Source organism: Urocampus carinirostris, chromosome 11 (assembly GCF_059441175.1).
Source record: "Urocampus carinirostris isolate Australia breed hairy pipefish chromosome 11, RoL_Ucar_1.0, whole genome shotgun sequence".
NCBI classification, from domain to species: Eukaryota; Metazoa; Chordata; class Actinopteri; order Syngnathiformes; family Syngnathidae; genus Urocampus; species Urocampus carinirostris.
Window position 1 is genome coordinate 5,369,728 of NC_142359.1, and position 22,891 is coordinate 5,392,618.

The following is a 22,891-nucleotide window of genomic DNA, read 5'->3' on the forward strand; positions in this document are numbered from 1 at the left end:
TTACATCACTTTTCGGGTATGTAAGGGCGAACATATAACCAAAACCACTTTGTCTTGCATTTGTTGGGAATGTAATACAACTTAAACCATTTCTTCTTTGTATTTGTTGTGAACGTAATCGAACGGTGTTAACTTCTTCCTCGGTAGTTCTCAAGCACAAGGCTGCACATTATTATACAGCGAATATAATATTGTGAATGTGCTTCATTGCTGTTGAGATTGTCATGATTGTTTTCTGTTTTTAGTGTCAATAAATTTGTTCAAACCAAAAAAAAAACACCGCAGGAAGGGGAGTGTACTTTTATAGTACATCAAATAAAGGCTATTTGTGTACAGTTAGTTGTGATAGCGGAAATCATAGCGTACATTGACGTTGGTGACTTTTTCATCCGCGTTCACAAACGCATTTTGTAGAATACGATCGCGCTTTATTGTTTAAATTAACGCGTTATATAGACCAGGATCTCCCCATTGTTATAATTAGCTCGCTTTGTTGTTTTAATAAGCGTTTTATATAGAATACGATCGCTTTTGTTGGAAGCGCAGCAGAATGCGCGTTCACGCGAGGGAGGGAGGATTCTGTTCGGGAGTCGGAATTGGGCACAAGCGCAGCAGAACGCGCGTTCACGCGAGGGGGTCGAATTCTGTCCGGGAGTCGGAATTGGGCAAAACACCGGGTGTGCTTCAAAACACTCACACAAGTGTCTTTAAAATGACGAAGAAATTCATTTTATTTCTTGTATCCTTCACTTTGTGCCCCTTGGACGCAACTGGGACCGCAGTTAGTAAGTACTGTATACTTTTCTCGTTTTAAATATCGATTTTTTTTTTTGATCGACATCAAATTTGTGAAAGATTTTATGCAACGAGATTAGACACGGCACTCCGGGGTGAAACATGGAAGAAAGACTTAAAAGTGAAATATTTATGATATATAATGGTGAGGAAAGACGGGAAAAACGTGTTCTGTTCACGTATTTTTTGCTCACCTTTACGCGATATGATTTGAATATTTGACAAGAAATGACCCTTTGTGATCATTAAACTCCATTTTATGATACTTTTAAAGTGCACTTTGACCCTTATCGGTGTCAACACGAGAGTTAATGCAATCATTTCATTTTCCTCACTAACAACTCGCTGTTCTAAGAACTGAAAAGCAAGAGAGAGAGAGGGAGAGAGACAAGAGAGAAGGGGAAAGCAATAGAGAAAGAGGGAGAGGCAAGAGAGAAGGGGAAAGCAAGAGAGAGAGAAAGGGAGAGATGGGGAAAGAAAGAGAATGAGAGAGAGAGAAGGGGAAAGAGAGACAAGAGAGAAGGGGAAAGCAAGAGAGATAGAGGGCGGGAGACAAAAGAGAAGGGGAAAGCAAGAGGGAGCAGGAGAGAATGGGAAAGAGAGAGAGAAGAGAAGGGGAAAGCAATAGAGAAAGAGGGAGAGAGACAAGAGAGAAGGGGAAAGCAAGAGAGAGAGGGAGAGAATTGGAAAGAAAGAGAGTGAGAGAGAGAGAAGGGGAAAGAGAGAGAGAAGAGAGAAGAGATAAGGGGAAAGCAAGAGAGAGATAAAGGGAAAGAAGGGGAAAAAGAGAGAGAGAAGAGAAGTGGAAAACAAGAGGGATAGAGGGAGGGAGACAAGAGAGAAGGGGAAAGCAAGAGAGAGGGAGAGAGAATGGGAAAGAGAGAAAGAGAAGAGAAGTGGAAAGCAAGAGAGAGAGAGGGAGAGAGACAAGAGAGAAGGGGAAAGCAAGAGAGAGAGAGAGGGAGAGTTGGGGAAAGAAAGAGAGTGAGAGAGAGAGAAGGGGAAAGAGAGACAAGAGGGAAGGGGAAAGCAAGAGAGTGAGGGAGAGATGGGGAAAGAAAGAGAGTGAGAGAGAGAGAAGGGGAAAGAGAGAGAAGGGAGAAGGGGAAATCAAGAGAAATAGAGGGAGGGAGACAAGAGAGAAGGAGAAAGCAATAGAGAGAGGGAGAGATGGGGAAAGAAAGAGAGTGAGAGAGAAGGGGAAAGAGAGAGAGAGAGACAAGAGAGAAGGGAAAGCAAGAAAGAGAGGGATAGAGATAAGGGGAAAGAGAGAGAGAAGAGAGAAGGGGAAAGCAAGAGAGATAGAGGGAGGGAGACAAGAGAGAGAGGGAGAGAATGGGAAAGAGAGAAAGAGAAGAGAAGTGGAAAGCAAGAGAGAGAGAAGAGAGAAGGGGAAAAGAGAGAGAGATAGATGCCACGGTAGTTCGCTAAGTATGTAGATCAGGCGGTTATTCCCCTTTAACCTTAACCCTAACCCCAGCTTTAACCCTTACCCCTAACCCTTACCCTTAACTTTAACCCCAAACCCTAACCCTGACTTTAACCTGTACCCCTAACCTTAACCCAACACTAACACTAACCATGACCTTTACACTAACCTTAACCCAACCCTTAACTTTACCTCCAAACCCTAACCCTGACTTTAACCTGTACCCCTAACCTTAACCCTAACCCTGACTTTAAACCGAACCCTTACCATAACCCTAACTTTTACCCTTCCCCTTTCTCCTAACTCTGAAATAAACTAGTTCAAACCCAAAAAATGCAGAGAGACCGGATCAGTCACAAAAAGTTAATCGTCCATCTAGCTACCGATCAAACCAGTCTCAGGCACGTGACTTCAAATTCAAATTCCTGAGTTGTTGTTACGACTTCTTCCGAAAATGAAACGAAAGAATAAATAAAATAACAAAAGGAAAAAGAGATAAAAGAAGAAAATAAGAATACACTTTACATTTCCATACAAACAACGGGAAATAGAATTGAAATATCTATAAATCTACAAAAAAAAGCTCTACACATTTAAAGGAACAGTGTGTATTATTTAGTGACCCAAAAAAACTTTCATTCAGTGAAAAAAAAAACAATGTTTGGTTGGCGAGTTAGTGAGTTGGATCCCTTAACCACTAGGGTGATAGGGGCAGCTTTTTCTGTGGTGTGTCATGGGCAAGTACAGCCTGGTGGCGCCCATCGCTCTCTAGGGCATTATATGTTTCCACCAGGTCTCGAACCTGGGCCGTACGTCTTTGGCACATAATGAAATCCCTTAACCACTAGGGTCGTAGGGTGCACCATTTCCTGTGGTGTGTCTTGGGCAAGTACAGCCTAGGGGGGCCCATCCTTCTCCGGGACATATGTTTTCACCCGGTCTTGAACTGAGGACCTTTCACATTGAAGGCAAATGTGTTATCCACTGCACTCGTTGGTTGGATCCCTTAAGCAATAGTGTAGTAGGGCACCATTTCCTGTGGTGTGTCTCGGGCAAGTACAGCCTGGTTGTGCCCATCCCTCTCCAAGCCAACATATGTTTTCACCCAGTCTCGAACGGGGGACCTTTCACATGTTAGGTAAATGTGTTATTAACTGCACTGCTTGGTTGGATCCCTTAAAGAAAGAAAGGGAGCGGAAGAAAGAAATCCAAAGAGAAATAGAAAGACAGAAGGAGAGAAAAGAGAAAAGAAAGCGCAAAGGGTAGGAAGAGAGAAAGAGAAAAGAGAGAAAAGGAAAAAGGGAAGTTAGAGCGAAAGAAGTTAAAAAGAAACAGAGAGAGAAAGAGACAAAGAGCAACAAAGGAAGAGAAAAAGAGTGACACAGAGAGTGAAAGAGACAGAGACAGAGAGTGAGAGAAAAGGGGTGGAAAAGAGGGAGAGAGAGAGAGAGAGAACAAACATTCTGTCGGGGGCCGGACTAGTAGATTAAAGAGAAAGAAAAAGAGAGATAAAGAAATAAGAGAAAGAGGGAGGGAAAAGGAGAGAGAGCGGGACAAAGAAAGGAAAAGAGAGAGAGGGAGAGAGCATGAGAAACAAAAGAGATAAAAAGTCATGAGAGAGGGGTAAAAGAAAGGGAGAGGAAGAAAGAAATCCAAAGAGAAATAGAAAGACAAAAGCAGAGAAAAGAGAAAAGAAAGCGCGAAGGGTAGGAAGAGAGAAAGATAAAAGAGAGAAAAGGAAAAAAGGAAGTTAGAGCAAAAGAGGTTAAAAGACACAGAGAGAGAAAGAGACAAAGAGCAACAAAGGAAGAGAAAAAGAGAGACACGGAGAGTGAAAGAGAGAGAGAGTGGGAGAAAAGGGGTGGAAAAGAGAGAGAGAGAGAGAGAGAGAGAGAGAGAGAGAGAGATACAAGTACAGTGTCTTTGTGAGAGGCACCTGGCTTTGGCAACATCGAGTTGACATATTTCAACCTGTTTTTCTCTTGCGCTTCTCTGAATGTTATCTCGTGGGCCGGATTCCATCCCTTAGCGGGCCGGATCTGGCCCGCGGGCCGCCTGATTGACACCTGTGGTCTCTAAGCCTTCAAAAACGAGTCAAAAATGGCCAAATTTGTCCGACACCGGGCACAGAAACGTCTGGCAATGTTTGAGGGAGGGAAATCCGCCATGTTTTTTTTTCATTTCAAATACGATAAAGTTGTCTACATCGCGTTTTTCCTTTTTCTAACGGTACTTTGGTTCACAGTCCCGGTGGTTCAGGTCTACAGTCGGACGAGGGCACAACCGGACCAGAACAACGTCTTCTTGTGCCACCTGAGCAAGTTTTTCCCGCCGCTGATCCAAGTGGACCTGCTCAAAAACGGTCATGTGATGGATGAAGCCAATCAGACCCGCATGGTTTTTGAAGAGGACTGGTTGTACTCTGTGACCAAATACGTCCCCTTCGTCCCCAAAAGCGGGGACGAGTACACCTGCCGGGTCACTCACATGGGGAAAACCCGGACCTACGTTTGGGGTAGGTTGCGTTTTAAGCATGCGCAGTCACGGTTGCCACGGCGCCCAATTGGCCCCGCCCATGTGGCGCCAGCTGCAGCTTGTTGACGGATTGGCTTCCCTTCTATTTAAGCTCACTGCTCTCACTCACCCTTTGACAGTCCATCTGCGAATCTCTGGTTTTACACGGCAAGCCCTTTTTCGCCTGTCCTGGGTTTTGCTCCTGTTTTCTCCTGCTACAATCTGTTTGATCTCGACCACGTCTGTTCACCCGTCCTGAATTACGACCCATTTTCTGATATCGACCACGTTTTTGCTCTTCTATCCCGGCTACTGACCCGTTTTTTTCCGTTCACGACACCGCCATCGCTCGCCACGGGAGTCCCACTTCCACGGCTGAGCAACCTACTCCCCGCGACCAGCGATCTCCGGATTGTGTGTGTGCGCTCCTTTCCCTCCTTCCCAATAAAACTGTGAGAAACATTACACAGCAAGATCTTTTTTGCCTGTCCCGTTTTTTGCTTCTCTTTGTCTCCCGCTACGACCTGTAATGATCTCGACTACGCCTGCTCTCCCGTCCCAAATTACGACCTGTTTTGATCTCGACCACGTCTTCTCTCCTCTCCTGGCTTTCAACTTGTTTCCGATCCCGACCACGTTTTTGCTCTTCTATCCCGGCCACTGACCCGTTTTTTCCGTTCCCGACACCGCCATCGCTCGCCACGGAAGTCCCACTTCCGTGTCTGAGCAACCTACTTCCCGCACCCAGCGATCTCCGAAACTGTTTGATCTCGACCACGTCTGCTCTCCTCTCCTGGCTTTCAACTTGTTTCTGATCCCGACCACGGTTTTGCTCTTCTATCCCGGCCACTGACCCGTTTTTTCCGTTCCCGACACCGCCATCGCTCGCCACGGAAGTCCCACTTCCGTGTCTGAGCAACCTACTCCCCGCGACCAGCGATCTCCGGATTGTGTGTGCGCTCCTTTCCCTCCTTCCCAATAAAACTGTGAGAAACATTACACAGCAAGATCTTTTTTGCCTGTCCCGTTTTTTGCTTCTCTTTGTCTCCCGCTATGACCTGTTTTGATCTCGACTACGCCTGCTCTCCCGCCCCGAATTACGACCTGTTTTTATCTCGACCACGTCCGTTCTCCCGTCCCGAATAAAGATCCGTTTTTGATCTCGACCGCATCTACTCTTCTCTCCTGGCTTTCAACTTGTTTCCGATCCCGACCACGTTTTTGCTCGTCTATCCCGGCTACTGACCCGTTTTTTCCGTTCTCGACACCGCCATCGCTCGCCACGGAAGTTTCACTTTCGCGTGCAGAGCGACCGGCTTCCCGCAATCCCCGGATCGTGGGCGCAACCCTTTCCCTTTATTCTAATAAAACTTGTGAGTAACGTCACACGAGTGGGTCCTGTTTCCGTTCTGGTCCTGACACGCACGTCTCAGAACCACGCCAAAAGTTGGATTTGTGACAATCAGATCACATTTCTAACCACAGCACAGTGCCTAGCAAAATATTGGACCCCCTGAGACCTTTTCAGGGTTCAGACTTCACGCTCAATCACCAAAAACTTTTTCTAAATATCGACAACTTGCGAGACACGATCCAAAAGTCGAAAAAAAAAAATTATATTCTATTTGGAACAAAAAAACTGCTCTAAACATTTGGCCCTAACACGAAAAAAAAAAAACAAGAAAACTAATCAGAGAAGCAACCAAGAGGCCCCTGATCACATCGGATGACCGGCAGTCGTATACAGCTGAGGCGGGACTATTGATTATACCCGGCATAAATCTGCTCTTCATGGAAGAGTAACAAGAAAAAAAAACCTTTTCTGAAAGATTACCCTTAACAAGAAACTCTGAGTTTTTTTAGTTTAGGTTTAAAAAAATGTGTGTGAAAACAGTATTGTTCAAACGGCCAGACCTCATATGGAGGTGGGCTGTATAGAGCCCCCGGGCCGTAGTTTGTAGACCACTGATCTGGGAATTGATATCATTGATACCCAGAGTAAAAAAAATCCCATTATAAGCCTGGAAACATCAGCTCAGACATTTTGTTTACAGTCTTCTCTCCTTCCCCAGAATCTAATATGTAACATCGACTCAGGCTCTTCTTTTGGGTAAGTAACGTTTTCTTTTTTCTTTTTTTTTTCCTCGTTTGAAAAATACTTTTTCACTCTTTCTTTTCTTTTCTTTCTCATCCTTTCTTTTTTTAGATCTCGAGACCAAGAAATCCGAGCCATCCAATGAAACCTCGAATCTCGAATGTTTATGTATTCCTGCAGCCGTCGGAACAACTCTAGTGACTTCTGTAGAAGAAATTGGATGTCTGGCGCCCTCTAGTGTTTTTTTGGGGTATTTTTTCAAAAATGTTTGACCATATATGGTGAAACATTTTCCTTTTGATACAAATATACAGTGGGACCTTGCGGTTTGACGTTCGCGGCTTCAGAGCTTCGCGGTCTGTAATGGTTAATTTTTTATATATTTTTTTTTTTTATTCGCAGATTTTCACTTTTTGGATGGGATGGGCTCCAGCCCCCCCGCGACCCGAATAAGGATAAGCGGTGCCGATAATGAGATGAGATGAGATGAGATTTTTATTTTTTATATTTTTTTTTGAAGGGGGGTTTTGGTCCCCATGAAACGCGATAACCGAGGTATTACTGTGTGGTTAATCATTTTCTGTTTAATACAAATATAACTCACAAAAAAGATCGAATGTTAGCAAAATAGCATGGGAAAAATGTCCAAAGCTAGCTAGATGGCTAACCACCTAGCTAAAAAGTAGTTATAGTTAGCTACAAAAGTAAAAAGGTAGAAAACTAAAAGCGAACTAGCTAGCCAGCTAAAAGCGTACATAGCCAACTAAATAGCGAGATAGAAAGCTAAACAAAAGCTAGATAGCTAACTTGAAAGTGAGCCCAAATTTAGCTTCATTAACTAACTAAAGAAAAGATCCAATGTTAGCTAAATAGCATGGCAAAAATGTAAAAAGCTAGCTAAATGGCTTGCCACCTAGCTAAAATGTAATTTAATAGCTAGCTAGTAAACGGGTAGAAAACTAAAAGTAAGCTTGATGGCTAGCTAGCTGGACAACATGGGAGAAAAATTTCAAAACCTAGCTTTAACGATCGCTGCATAGCTAAAAAGTAGCTTGACAGTTAGCTAGAAAAGTAAACAGGTAAAAAACTAAAAGGAAGCTAGCTAGCTAGCTAGCTAAAAGACGGAATAGCCAACTAAATAGCTAAATAGAAAGCTATACAAAAACTAGATAGCTAACTTGAAAGGGAGACAAAATGTAAAAAGTTAGCTAGATGGCTTACCACCTAGCTAAAACGTAGCTTGATAGTTAGCTCGGAAACAGGTAGAAAACTAAAATTAAGCTTGATAGCTAGCTAGCTGGACAACATGGGTGAAAAATGTCTAAAGCTAGCTTAAAGGTTTGCTGCATTGCTAAAAAGTAGCTAGAAAAGTAAACAGGTAGAAAACTAAAAGGGAGCTAGCTAGCTAAAAGAGGGAATAGCCAACTAAATAGCTAAATAGTAAGCTAAACAAAAGTTAACTGATAACAAACTATAAAAAGAGCAAATGTTAACTGGATAGCATGGGGATATAAATGGAAAAAGCTAGCTAAATGGCTTGCTAAGTAGCTAACACTTAGGGAAATAGCTAGCGACGGAGCTAAATGATAGCCAGCTTAAAAATATGCAAATTTCTTTGCCTATGAATTGGAATAAAGTTTGTTGTATTCCCGGCAAAAAGATGCATACATGAGTTTGTTTAGTACACAACTAAATTATTATTCTACTCTTGTTAAAACTTGAAAAGAGTTAGCAATACCTGAATGGTTTTTTTGTGTCCATGAAGCCCCATCAATCGGAATTTATTTTTAGAATTTCTATAATAACTATGTATCATGTTACTACTATGTTATTACCGTGTTTATTATTAAAAATGGGGTTCAACAGACTCAGTCAAGCACTAAAATGAATTTTACTAGAAAATCACAATGACCCTGGTGAGCTATCCTCAGACCTTAACTGTCCTTAGCGAGCACCCTGGAGAAACATGATGTTTTACATTTTGCGTTGCTTTCTATCAAACGTGCAATTTGTAACGGCTTCAAACATGAGTTTGTAGGTTTCTTTTGATCCAATAGGGCTCTTTTGACATTTTGGGTCGCCAACTTCCGGAATGGTCTACTTGTTCTGCACTTTCCGAATCGATCGGGTGTTGATGTTTTTTTTTATTGATATTATTTCATCTTTTTTTAAATTTTGGATGTAAAAAAATAATGTTAAAAATCTCAGGAGAATTATCGGGACGCCGCTTGGTTTATTTTATGTGTTTTAACGCTTAAATGTTGCTTTTTAGGAAAGGTTTATATTTTTATATTATTTGATCGATTTTGAATGGCAAGAAATAAACACCTCGGAATATGTCATCATGTCGTTTTTCAGAGAATGTCGTTGTATTACTCAGATGCAGCACCTCCATCATCTGGTCGCCGTTGTTTTCCAGTCTAAAGCGTCATCCCTCTCTTAAGAATCACTGACCATATTTAGTCATGGATATGTTCACAGATCCCTTAAGCACCTGGGTTTAGGGGCACCACTCCCTGTGGTGTGTCTTGGGCAAGTACAGCCTGGTGGTGCCCATCCCTCTCCGGGAAAAGCCTCCTGATCGGACTCAGATTCAGCACCTCCATCATCTGGTCGCCGTTCTTTTCCAGTGTAAAGCGTCATATCGAAATATGTCACTGACCATTTTTAGTCATGATTGTGTTCACGGTTCACCGACACCACTTCCTGTGGTGTGTCTTGGGCAAGTACAGCCTGGCGGTGCCCATCCCTCTCCAGGCTGTTTTGAGGGCGGGGGTTTTCTGCCCCACATAAAACAGAAAGTACTGGTTTCCATGTTTCCCAGTAGAAAGAGGAGCCTCTTAATCTGACTCAGATACAGCACCTTCATCATCTGGTCGCCGTTGTTTTCCAGTGTAAAGCGTCATCCCACTCCTTAGAGTTAGTCATGATTATGATCATGGAACCCTTAAGGACCTGGGTGGTAGGGGCATCATTTCCTGTGGTGTGTCTTGGGCAAGTACAGCCTGGCGGTGCTCATTTCTCTCCAGGAGAAGCCTCATGATCTGACTCAGATACAGCACCTTCATCACCTGGTCGCCGTTGTTTTCTAGTGTAAAGCGTCATCCCGCTTTTAAGAGATAAGCCGGGTTTATTGAAATGTCAAGAAACCACTACCTGTGGTGTGTCTTGGGCAAGTACAGCCTGGCGGTGCCCATCTCTCTCCAGACTGTTTGTTTGGGTAGGGGTTTGCTCCCGCACATGAAACGGAAAGTACTGGTTTCCATGTTTCCCAGAAGGAGGAGGAGCCTCTTAATTTGACTCAGATACAGCACCTTCATCATCTGGTTGCCGTTCTTTTCCAGTGTAAAGCGGCATCCCACTCTTTAGAGTTGAGCCCGGCCTATCAAAATATGTCACTGACCATTTTTAGTCATGATTCTGTTCACAGATCCCCTAAGCACCTGGGTTGTAGGGGCACCACTCCCTGTAGTGTGTCTTGGGCAAGTACAGCCTGGCGGTGCTCATTTCTCTCCAGGAGAAGCCTCATGATCTGACTCAGATACAGCACCTTCATCAGCTGGTCGCCGTCGTTTTCCAGTGTAAAGTGTCATCCCACTTTTAAGAGATAAGCTGGGTTTATTGAAATGTCAAGACACCACTTCCTGTGGTGTGTCTTGGGCAAGTACAGCCTGGCGGTTCCCATCTTTCTCCAGACTGTTTTTTTTGGGTAGGGGTTTGTTCCCGCACATGAAACTGAAAGTACTGGTTTCCGTGTTTCACAGAAGAAGGAGGAGCCTCTTAATCTGCCTCAGATACAGCACCTTCATCATCTGGTCGCCGTTGTTTTCCAGTGTAAAGCGTCATCCCACGATTCAGAGATGAACCGGGCTTATTGAAATGTGTCACTGCCCATATTTGGTCATGATTATGTTCATGGATCCCTTAAGGACCAGGGTGGTAGGGGCACCACTCCCTGTGGTGTGTCCTGGGCAAGTACAGCCTGGTGGTGCCCATCTCTCTCCAGGAAAAGCCTCATAATCTGACTCAGATACAGCACCTTTGTCAGCTGGTCGTCGTTGTTTTCCAGTGTAAAGCGTCATCCCACGATTCAGAGATGAACCGGACCTATCGAAATATGTCACTGATCATGATTATATTCACAGTTCACCGACACCACTTCCTGTGGTGCGTCTTGGGCAAGTACAGCCTGGCAGTTCCCATCTCTCTCCAGACTGTTTTTTGGGTAGGGGTTTGCTCCCGCACATGAAACGGAAAGTACTGGTTTCCATGTTTCCCAGAAGAAGGAGGAGCCTCTTAATTTGACTCAGATACAGCACCTTCATCATCTGGTCGCCGTTCTTTTCCAGTGTAAAGCGGCATCCCACTCTTTAGAGTTGAGCCCGGCCTATCAAAATATGTCACTGACCATTTTTAGTCATGATTGTGTTCACAGATCCCCTAAGCACCTGGGTTGTATGGGCACCACTCCCTGTAGTGTGTCTTGGGCAAGTACAGCCTGGCGGTGCTCATTCCTCTCCAGGAGAAGCCTCATGATCTGACTCAGATACAGCACCTCTATCAGCTGGTCGCCGTTCTTTTCCAGTGTAAAGCGTCATCCCGCTTTTAAGAGATAAGCCGGGTTTATTGAAATGTCAAGACACCACTTCCTGTGGTGTGTCTTGGGCAAGTACAGCCTGGCGGTGCCCATCTCTCTCCAGACTGTTTTTTTGGGTAGGGGTTTGCTCCCGCACATGAAACGGAAAGTACTGGTTTCCATGTTTCCCAGAAGGAGGAGGAGTCTCTTAGTCTGACTCAGATACAGCACCTTCATCATCTGGTCGCTGCCCATATTTGGTCATGATTATGTTTACAGATCCCGTAAGCACCTGGGTTGTAAGGGGCACCACTTCCTGTGGTGTGTCTTGGGCAAGTATAGCCACTCTCTATATTTCTTATTCGATTCTCTCTCCTTCTCTCTTGTTCTCTCTTTCTTTTCTCTATATCACTGTCTAACTTTCTCTATGTCCCGTTCACTGTTTTCTCTCTTTTTAATCCTCATTTTTCCTATCTTGCTCTCAACAAGTTCTCTCTCTCTTTCTCTTTCTTTCTTACTCTTTCTTTCTCTTTCTTTCTCTTTCTTTCTCTTTCTTTCTCTTTCTTTCTCTTTCTTTCTCTTTCTTTCTCTTTCTTTCTTTATCTATCTGTATCTATCTTTTTCTCTTCTCTTTTTCTCTTTTTCTTTCTCTCTTTCTCTTTTTCTCTTTCTCTTTTTGTCTTTCTTTCTTTCTTTCTCTTTCTTTCTCTTTCTTTCTCTTTCTTTCTCTTTCTTTCTCTTTCTTTCTCTTTCTTTCTCTTTCTTTTTCTCTTTCTCTTTATTTATATTTCTTCTTCTCTTCTCTTTTTCTTTCTCTCTCTCTTTTTATCTTTCTTTTTTCTCTTTCTCTCTTTCTCTTTTTGTCTTTCTTTCTTTCACTTTCTTTCTCTCTCTTTCTTTCTCTTTCTTTCTCTTTCTTTCTCTTTCTTTTTCTCTTTCTCTTTATTTATATTTCTTCTTCTCTTCTCTTTTTCTTTCTCTCTTTCTCTTTTTATCTTTCTTTTTTCTCTTTCTCTTTCTCTTTTTGTCTTTCTTTCTTTCACTTTCTTTCTCTCTCATTCTGTCTCTCTCCTTCTGTCGTTCTCTCTATTTCTCTCTCTCTCTCTTTCTCTTTATTTGTTTCTCTTTGTCTCTCTCTTTCTTTGTCTCTCTCTCTTTCTTTGTCTCTTTTTTTCTCTTTCCCTCTCTCTCTCTCTCTCTCTCTCTCTCTCTCTCTCTCTCTCTCTCTCTCTCTCTCTCTCTCTCTCTCTCTCTCTCACACACACACGTGGCCCCTAAGCTAAAAGTAATTTTTGCACCCCAGTGCTGTACAACGTACCCCGGCAAGGTGGATCGATGTCATTATAGTTTACACCGAAAACCGGAAGTCGCTCACCGGAAATGCTTCGATGACTCCGCCAGCTTGACGTCTACGTGAACTCGACGGGGAGTTTCCTCACTTTCGCCATCCAAAAAGTTTGTTTGATTATCTTCATTTTTTAGGACACCGAAATGAACCAAAACACGTTTCTTTTCGATGTCCCCCCTTTGATAATTGATCGATTATGTGAAATCATGGACACGGGCTGTGACCGCTACGGATGGCGCGAACTAGGTAAGTTATTGGCCCAATCCCATTTCTCTCACTCGGCCCCGAGAACCCTCCAGTGAGGTCCCTCGATAGAGGAGTGCCCTCATCGAGTGGAGTGCAAAGTGGAAAAGGTTTGGACAAGACTTGCAAGGTTCCACCCCTGTCCAGGAGATGGCGGTAATATTAATTGGCTGTAGACCTTAGTGACGTATAGGCCTACGTCACATGTAAACAACTCGAGTCTCAACCTGTAGTGTGTCAGCTGGAGAGTTCGTGCAACGTTAAAAATGCCCGCTACAGCTGTGTTATTACCGATTGCCTGAAAGCTCATCATCTTTTCCGTGTCTCCAATCAACGGAGGAGAAATGTGCTATACTGAAGACAGCTTCGGCGCTATGTAGTGCTGATTCATCTTTACAAGGTACGTACACTCATTAAAAAAAATGACCCGTTCGGTCAAATACAGTAAGAGTTAACATACAATGCACGTTCACGTAATACCCTATGTTTGTGTAGACATAAATGGCAATCTACTTATTAGTATCTTAATGCCATTTTATGACATATAGTAGGGGTCTTGAATGTGTGACATGACGAAAAGTAAACAAACACAAGAACAGTCCACCTGACCCTTAAGCTGACATAATATCGTCACCAAACTTCCCTGTACGACCCAAAAACCTTAGTTCATAAGGAATTTAATTCAAAAGAGTTGTCATTGGATATAAAAAAGGTCATTTCAACATTTTTTCATGATGCTTACATCACAGTTAAAGCGGTCTTTTTCTTTTCTATGCCCACATTTATGTCTAAATTGTTTGTTATCTATTGTGTTCCAGAGTGGCTGTCCCATAAGCGTGGACAGGTTGGACAGGAATGTTCCCATCCTGTGCTTATGGTTGGATGTGGAGTCAGAACTCATTCAGGACTTAAGGTTGAGCAAGAAGGTTATGTGGGCCCTGCAGGAGCTGCTAAAGAGGGAACAGGGCCGTGGCTGGAGGTCCTGATCTACGTGTACTGGCTGGTCCACGCTCTGTCCTACCGTGTGGTGTCACGGGTCTTCAGGTTTCCCAGGTCCACCGTACAAAGAATTGTCCACAGTTAATATGGAATAAATTGCCCAAAAGCCATATTTTAGGCTCTTTAAGTCAGACCCACATTTGCATTATGTGCTTTTCTGCATTACTATTCAATAAACATCTTCATTTTGAGTAACACCTTGGTGGTTTATTTCATAATGATGTGAGATACTGTGTGTGAACTATGTGACTGTTGGACAGAAAACAACTACAAATCACTCCAGCTTAAATAATAGTTTACTTTCAGAAAAACAAACTCACATTGGGCCAAAATACATAATAGTAAATAAATAATGTGTCACAAATTTTAACAAAAATATACCAATACTTCCATGAAGCTGGGAAACACAAACTGGAACTTCATTGAGTTCTTAATAAAATAAAATATTTTCCTTTTATAAAACAAAGGGAAACATTGCAGAGATGTCACTGTTCTGGAAATTTGTCCACGAGCTTCCCAAAAAGGACAGGAACCGCTCAGTTTTGGCCACAGTTTCTTCGAGCCTTTTCCTCACTCCGGCAGACTCCGCTTTCAAAAAGTCAAGGAGTGTATTGTGCTTCCTTTTTTTTCTGGGTGATTTGGGGTTTGGCGCCGGATTAGAAGGTGCCAACGACGTGCCCGGTGGTGTGGATGGCGTGGTAGCTGTGATGGTGACCAGCTCTTCCACGGGACGTTCTACAGTGGCCTTTAGGTTGGGTGGAAAAAACAAGAATTACTTAATGCTGATGTATTATACAAAAACAACTGTGTATAGGGTGCTCAACAAGTTGATGTGAGACAGGAAATTATAGGATGTGTTCTGGATAAGTATTTGATAGTGAATAGATACACAAAATTGACATGTTATTCTTATGGCTGTATGAGCCTTCTATTGGCCAGCATCACATATGCTTTAGAATTGTCTCCACATTTGGACAACATTTTGAGAAGGTAATTAGTTTACTTAATATGTGTTTACAGAGAAGGCAGTGGACTATGTGATAGTAGTTTGTTTCAACTGTATTTCCACGTGAAATTCGGAGACATTACTCATAATGCATGATGAAAACTAATGCATTCTGATCTCACATGAAATAATCATATTGTAAATAAAACACGACGGGGGTTTTGGGGTTTTTAAGGGTTATTGTTCTATCTTCGTTATTCATTATCCATTATCCGTTATCGGTCAGTTCATAATACGCTACAAAGCCTAGGAGCCGGGACACTTACTCTCAGCCAAAAGGCCAAGCTAAGGTCCTATCCCTAAAGCCTTGCTGCGATCATTGCGAATGCACCCGAAATTGTGTGCAGTAAACAAGCGCTTATGTCCAGAACGGTATTCTGACTATGCTCCTTTAGCGACTGGCCATGTACAGTAGATGTAAAAGGACGACTCGTTTAAGATAAAAAAAGGGATGGGCTGAACCGTGATTTTCTGCACAGTTATCCTACTTTACAGTTTGTAGCGTGAAGATTTTTTTGCCAGCTCCCTTGGTAGATTAGTGCACTTCGTAAAGTAGCGATTTTGCAATGTTCGTGTTTTAACGCGAAAATACGATTTTCTATTGCATTTACGTCTAACTAAGATATCTCAATACATTTTGTTGCAAATACATGCGTGGTTGTGGAAAACTACTTACATTTGTGCGGTTCCATTTCGGGCATGTTTGTTGATGTTGAGAATTCGCAAAGCCTTCTGGGTAGTCACTTCGCTGCCAAGTGAGGTCGAGAGCCCCCTCGGTCTTGAAGTGGTTACGACATGGTTTGAGGGCACTTCTGCCTCGGTCTTGAGAGTATCGGGACACACCCCATTTTCACGTGAACGCGCAATCTAAAGTGGGCGGAGCACTGATGACGTCATATTTTCATATTTAGCTTATTTTTCGCATGTGTTTCAAAAAACTCACACAAGTGCCTTAAAAATGACGAAGAAATTCATTTTATTTCTTGTATCCTTCACTTTGTGCCCCTTGGACGCAACTGGGACCGCAGTAAGTAAGTACTGTATACTTTTCTCGTTTTAAATATCGATTTTTTTTTTGATCGACATCAAATTTGTGAAAGATTTTATGCAACGAGATTAGACACGGCACTCCGGGGTGAACCATGGAAGAAAGACTTAAAAGTGAAATATTTATGATACATAATGGTGAGGAAAGACGGGAAAAACGTGTTCTGTTCACGTATTTTTTGCTCACCTTTACTCGATATGATTTGAATATTTGACAAGTAGAAGAAGCTAGATCTTGGCGTTGAAGCCGACAACACTAGTCTTCTGCAAAAAAAACCTAGTTTCCAGGTTAGAAGAAGCTAGTTTTGTGATCATTAAACTCCATTTTATGATACTTTTAAAGTGCACTTTGACCCTTATCCGTACACTTTCGATTCAGCCCAACACTGCGTTCATTTAACGTTGTTTTTATTCACCTTTCAACGTAAACTGGATACAAAAAACTAGAAATGCTCCTTAAAACGAAAGCAACACGAGAGTTAATGCAACCATTTCATTTTCCTCACTAACAACTCGCTGTTCTAAGAACTGAAAAGCAAGAGAGAGAGAGGGAGAGATGGGGAAAGAAAGAGAGTGAGAGAGAGAGAAGGGGAAAGAGAGAGAGATAGAGGGAGGGATACAAGAGAGAAGGAGAAAGCAATAGAGAGAGGGAGAGATGGGGAAAGAAAGAGAGTGAGAGAGAAGGGGAAAGAGAGAGAGAGAGAGAGACAAGAGAGAAGGGAAAGCAAGAGAGAGAGGGAGAAGGGGAAAGAGAGAGAGAAGAGAGAAGGGGAAAGCAAGAGAGATAGAGGGAGGGAGACAAGAGAGAGAGGGAGACAATGGGAAAGAGAGAAAGAGAAGAGAAGTGGAAAGCAAGAGAGAGAAAGGGAGAGACAAGAGAGAAGGGGAAAGCAAGAGAGAGAGAAAGGGAGAGGTGGGGAAAGAAAGAGTGAGAGAGAGAGAAGGGGAAAGAGAGAAGAGAGAAGGGGAAAGCAAGAGAGAGAGGGAGGGAGACAAGAGAGAAGGAGAAAGCAATAGAGAGAGGGAGAGATGGGGAAAGAAAGAGAGTGAGAGAGAGAGAAGGGGAAAGAGAGAGAAGAGAGAAAGGGAAAGCAAGAGAGATAGAGGGAGGGAGACAAGAGAGAAGGAGAAAGCAATAGAGAGAGGGAGAGATGGGGAAAGAAAGAGAGTGAGAGAGAAGGGGAAAGAGAGAGAGACAAGAGAGAAAGGAAAGCAAGAGAGAGAGGGAGAAGGGGAAAGAGAGAGAGAAGAGAGAAGGGGAAAGCAAGAGAGATAGAGGGAGGGAGACAAGAGAGAGAGGGAGAGAATGGGAAAGAGAGAAAGAGAAGAGAAGTGGAAAGCAAGAGAGAGAGAAGAGAGAAGGGGGAAGCAAGAGAGATAGATGACTATAACCTTAACCCTAACCCCAGCTTTAACCCTTACCCCTAACCCTTACCCTTAACTTTAACCCCAAACCCTAACCCTGACTTTAACCTGTACCCCTAACCTTAACCCTAACCCTGACTTTAAACCGAACCCTTACCATAACCCTAACTTTTACCCTTCCCCTTTCTCCTAACTCTGAAATAAACTAGTTCAAACCCAAAAAATGCAGAGAGACCGGATCAGTCACAAAAAGTTAATCGTTCATCTAGCTACCGATCAAACCAGTCTCTGGCACGTGACTTCAAATTCAAATTCCTGAGTTGTTGTTACGACTTCTTCCGAAAATGAAACGAAAGAATAAATAAAATAACAAAAGGAAAAAGAGATAAAAGAAGAAAATAAGAATACACTTTACATTTCCATACAAACAACGGGAAATAGAATTGAAATATCTATAAATCTACAAAAAAAGCTCTACACATTTAAAGGGACAGTGTGTATTATTTAGTGACCCAAAAAACTTTCATTCAGTGAAAAAAAAAACATTGTTTGGTTGGCGAGTTAGTGAGTTGGATCCCTTAACCACTAGGGTGATAGGGGCAGCTTTTTCTGTGGTGTGTCATGGGCAAGTACAGCCTGGTGGCGCCCATCGCTCTCTAGGGCATTATATGTTTCCACCAGGTCTCGAACCTGGGCCGTGCGTCTTTGGCACATAATGAAATCCCTTAACCACTAGGGTTGTAGGGTGCACCATTTCCTGTGGTGTGTCTTGGGCAAGTACAGCCTAGGGGGGCCCATCCTTCTCCGGGACATATGTTTTCACCCGGTCTTGAACTGAGGACCTTTCACATTGAAGGCAAATGTGTTATCCACTGCACTCATTGGTTGGATCCCTTAACCACTAGGGTGATAGGAGCAGCTTTTTCTGTGGTGTGTCATGGGCAAGTAATATATGAATATATTATGAAAATATGAATCAAATGACGACTCACAACACGTGGTAAGCTTTCTCTCCTGGCTTTGTACTCCGGCAAAACGAACATAAAATGCAACCAGGGTTGGGTAGGGTTACTTTAACTGGATTACTTTCAATTACTTTTGGATGACTCCAATACCAAATATGCTAATAAAAGAGAAAAGAAACGAAATATGAATCAAATGAAGACTCACAACACGTGGTAAGCTTTCTCTCCTGGCTTTGATCTCTGGCAAAACGAACATAAAATGCAACCAGGGTTGGGTAGGGTTACTTTAACTGGATTACTTTCAATGACTTTTGGATTACTCAAGTACCAAATATGCTAATAAAAGACAAAATAAACTAAATATGAATAAAATGATGACTCACAACACGTGGTAAGCTTTCTCTCTTGGCTTTGATCTCCGGCAAAACAAACATAAAATGCGACCAGGGTTGGGTAGGGTTACTTTAACTGGATTACTTTCAATGACTTTTGGATTACTCAAGTACCAAATATGCTAATAAAAGACAAAATAAACTAAATATGAATAAAATGATGACTCACAACACGTGGTAAGCTTTCTCTCCTGGCTTTGATCTCTTTGATCTCCGGCAAAACGAACATCAAATGCGACAGAAACAAAATGAAAATCAATCCAAACAGCTTTCCAACATCATTTTTGCCGTTCCATGTATTCCGTTCCTCCCCAAGCCTGCACAAAATGTAGTCATTTTATTCATATTTCGTTTCTTTTGTCTTTTATTAGCATATTTGCTATTGGAGTAATCCAAAAGTCATTGAAAGTAATCCAGTGAAAGTAACCCTACCCAACCCTGTAAATGAGTGTGTGCACTTACTTCCCATTGGACCTGAATGTCCTTCCCCCAAACAGAATCCCCAACGGTCCAAGTCTACAGCCATCACCCTGGAAAGTTTGGCAAAGCAAACACACTGATCTGCTACGTGAGTCAGTTCCACCCACCAGATATCGGCATTCAACTGTTAAAGAACAACGTGGTGATGTCGGATGCCGTCGAAAGCGAGCTGAGCTACGATAGAAACTGGCACTTCGATCAGACCAAGCATGTCCAATTCACACCCACTAAGGAGGACAAATACATCTGCCGTGTCACTCATGCCTCAAGTCCTCCCATGGATATTTACTGGGGTGAGTAAAGAGACGTTTATCGGAAAACGAAAACTCCGACGAGCATCCTCGGCGCACAAGAAAATCTAGCCAACGCACAAAAATGAGGGCTCAAAATGACTAATTAGGAAGCGACTTAAGTCAAAGTTACAGTGCATGAAGGTAAAAATACACGGGTTCCCCTGACGTCGAGTCCTAAATGCGGTATTTTGAAGTAGAACGAAGTTGAGTAAAGTTAGTAGAGTTTGTCGAGAACCGGCTTCTTCGGCTCGGCTCACTAAAAGGAATTGGCTCTTTCAGGTCCTATCTATCTATCTATCTAGACACTCTAGACATCTAGACATCTATCTATCCATCTAGACATCTATCTATCTAGACATCTATCTATCTGGACATCGAGACATCTATCTAGACATCTATCTATCTAGACATCTATCTAGACATCTAGACATCTATCTATCTAGACATCTATCTATCTATCTAGACATCTATCTATCTAAACATCTATCTATCTAGACATCTATCTAACTAGACATCTATCTACCTATCTATCCATCTATCTATCTAGACATTTAGACATCTATCTAGACATCTATCTATCTAGACATCTATCTGGACATCTATCTAGACATCTACCTAATCTATCTATCTAGACATCTATCTATCTAGACATCTATCTAGACATCTATCTATCTGGACATCTATCTGGACATCTATCTATCTGGACATCGAGACATCTATCTAGACATCTACCTAATCCATTTATCTATCTATCTAGACATCTACCTAATCCATTTATCTATCTATCTATCTATCTATCTATCTATCTATCTATCTATCTATCTATCTATCTATCTATCTATCTATCTATCTATCTATCTATCTATCTATCTATCTATCTATCTATCTATCTATCTATCTATCTATCTATCTATCTATCTATCTATCTATCTAGACATCTAGACATCTAGACATCTATCTATCTAGACATCTATCTATCTAGACATCTATCTATCTAGAAATCTATCTATCTATCTAGACGTCTATCTATCTAGACATCTAGACATCTATCTAGACATCTATCTATCCATCTATCATAAGTATATCTTTTAGTATTTTTTTCTCAAAAGGAAATTTCCATTATTATTTGAGGCTCTTCAAACTAGATGATGTTCACCATTGGCATGGAAACCCCTTAAAAGTGCTTGAATTTGGTCATGGAAAGAGTATAAGAACCCTGCTTACAGGTGACTGATGATGAAATGAAATGAAATGATTAGAATGGTAAGTGAAAATATGCATTTCATTTCTCTTCCAGAACCCAACATGTGAGCAGGGGACCAGTGATTTGCTCGCATAGCAACTCAGCCAGCATCGCAGACTTCTCGCCAAAAATTTCAAGGAATAGTCGCAACAAAATTGAAGCTTTTACCAGTGTCTGAAACTCATGACGTTGTCTGCTCCAGGCCACGTGAACTCCTCTTTCCACGATGCTTTTAATGTACGTTTACGTTTTGTAGCGTCAACCATTTTGTTCGCTTCTTTTGAATCTTTCTTCTGGGGCTGAGGTTTTGGCTTGATTCCTAACCACCGATCCATTTTTTTTTTTTGCGTTCTCTGTGCGTCTATTTTGGAAAATGATACGCGAATTCACGACGTTATAACGCTCGGGAAAGTCCGGAAGCAGGAAGTTATTCAATGCAGGTTTCTGATTGGCTGCAGAGTCTACAAATTACTAAACAAACAGAAATTCCGAAATTTCCAAAACGAAGGAAGACTTCGAAATTTCCAAAACAAACGAAGATATCGAAATCCGAATAAATCGTTTTGTTAAATAAAAGTTGTTTTTTTTTCCTCGGTGGAGGATCTGCACACCATACACTCAATTTTACTCAAGTCATTATTTAGATAAAGACAATGCTTACCAAACTATCAGTCCAACTCCAAATGACTAAATCCAAAGATTTTTTTTCTCCGGTGTCGTAAAAGATGCGCGGCTTCCTCCTTCCACTGTTGTGGATTAACTGTAAGTCAGCGGCCTTCGAGCTGATGGTGGCCTGTTGTGTGCAGACATCTGGCAGGACGTTGTGAGATAATGTTGATACAAGAAGTCACAACATATTGACTGAGCGAAGCAAAATAAGTTGCGCCACTTATTTTGGAGATATACGCAGAGACAGAAATATGGCAAAGAGGGAACATACTTCATTGCATCCGTTCATTCATCCAAGCCACGTTCGAAATTTGTCCGAGAGACGCTGGCCTTTATACTGTGTTCAAAAACATCACGTGATGTTTTTCTCGGAATTTAAAGTGTTTTTTCCCGGCCCCGACTTTGCTCAGTCAACATCTTGTGACTTTTTGTATCAACATTATCTCATAACATCCTGCCAGATATCTGCACACAACAGGCCACCGTCAGCTCGGTTACAGTTAATCCACAACACCACCTCCTTATGTCAAATTTCCGCTTCTTGCCAATAGCTTACAACCTTTCTTTTGCTTTTTGACCAAATCTTTCACTATTTGCAGCCTGTAATCTGCAGAATCTGATTTGCTCTTGGTGCCTTGTTGTTTAGTTTCACTTTCATTCGCTGCGCGTCGCCGCGAGGCGGACTTTGGAGCTTCACCGTTTATTTATACAATGCATTGCAGCGCACACTTGATTCGGGGGACTCGGCCCCAAGTAAACCCCAAGCGGCGTAGTTTAGCCGAAATGCACAGTTCGTGTTTACTTCGGGTTTATTTCGGACTTGGTTATCAATCTGTCGGGTTTGGGCGGGTTCGGGTTGAAATACCTGTGACTCGGGTCGGGTCGGGCTGAAATGTTTAGGCCCGACCTTACCTCTAATGGCTGGAAACAAGCATGATCCCCAAATATATGCATTTGGAAATTACACGATTAAAAGGGCGCAAAACACAGGCGACATTATTATGCAAATACGCTTGGTTTTCTTTTTTAACTTTTGACACTAAATGAAGGACGATTTAATCCATGGCTCCCACTGCAAAACACTCTACTTTTTTCTACCTTGCTCTCATCAGAAGCACTGCCTATCCCATGCTAAAAACATTACCGGGGACCCCTCTCACCCCCATCATGGACTGTTCACTCTGCTAGCCTCTGGGAAGAGGTACTGCAGTGTGCGGTGCAGGACCACCAGGCTCCGCAATAGTCTAGTCCCCCTGGCCATTAGACTGTTAAATGGTCAATCTAACATATAGTTAACTTAAATCTAAACGGCTGCTAATCTGACTTTTTGCACTACTGGCAGTTTTTTTTATAGCTTGCCACTCCTTGCACAATTGCTCTCTGCACTTTTGTACTTACAGCGTTATTGTTACAGTGTTAATGTTACTGTTTA

The 22,891-nt window shown here is 42.3% G+C and overlaps 2 protein-coding genes across 3 annotated transcripts; both read left to right on the forward strand.

Moving 5' to 3' along the window:
- The first annotated feature begins 649 nt into the window (after positions 1 to 649).
- Positions 650 to 22,789, forward strand: LOC148356269 (beta-2-microglobulin-like). Of its 2 annotated transcripts, none has more exons than XM_088346717.1 (3): positions 650 to 785; positions 19,272 to 19,547; positions 20,845 to 22,785. In XM_088346717.1, the coding sequence occupies exons 1-3, from the start codon at positions 713 to 715 to the stop codon at positions 20,856 to 20,858; spliced, it is 363 nt and encodes a 120-aa protein (XP_088202843.1). In that variant the 5' UTR covers positions 650 to 712; the 3' UTR covers positions 20,859 to 22,785. The 2 variants fall into 2 exon arrangements, with proteins under 2 accessions (XP_088202843.1, XP_088202844.1); XM_088346718.1 differs by lacking the exon at positions 650 to 785 and adding an exon at positions 15,925 to 16,036 and having other exon boundaries at positions 20,845 to 22,789.
- LOC148356270 (beta-2-microglobulin-like) lies at positions 4,325 to 9,173 on the forward strand. Its single transcript, XM_088347273.1, has 4 exons — positions 4,325 to 4,358; positions 4,470 to 4,739; positions 6,811 to 6,848; positions 6,945 to 9,173. Exons 1-3 carry the CDS (start codon positions 4,325 to 4,327, stop codon positions 6,822 to 6,824), a joined length of 318 nt encoding a protein of 105 aa, XP_088203399.1. The 3' UTR covers positions 6,825 to 6,848; positions 6,945 to 9,173.
- Positions 22,790 to 22,891: the final 102 nt, after the last annotated feature.

What these genes read in the sequence shown, in the direction of transcription:
- LOC148356269 (XM_088346717.1), top strand. Translation starts at nt 713, where the DNA reads ATGACGAAGAAATTCATTTTATTTCTTGTATCCTTCACTTTGTGCCCC. An exon ending in CGCAACTGGGACCGCAGTTA is followed by an intron (nt 786 to 19,271) that starts GTAAGTACTGTA and finishes TCCCCCAAACAG; the next exon opens with AATCCCCAACGGTCCAAGTC.
- LOC148356270 (XM_088347273.1), top strand. Translation starts at nt 4,325, where the DNA reads ATGGCCAAATTTGTCCGACACCGGGCACAGAAAC. An exon ending in CCGACACCGGGCACAGAAAC is followed by an intron (nt 4,359 to 4,469) that starts GTCTGGCAATGT and finishes TTTGGTTCACAG; the next exon opens with TCCCGGTGGTTCAGGTCTAC.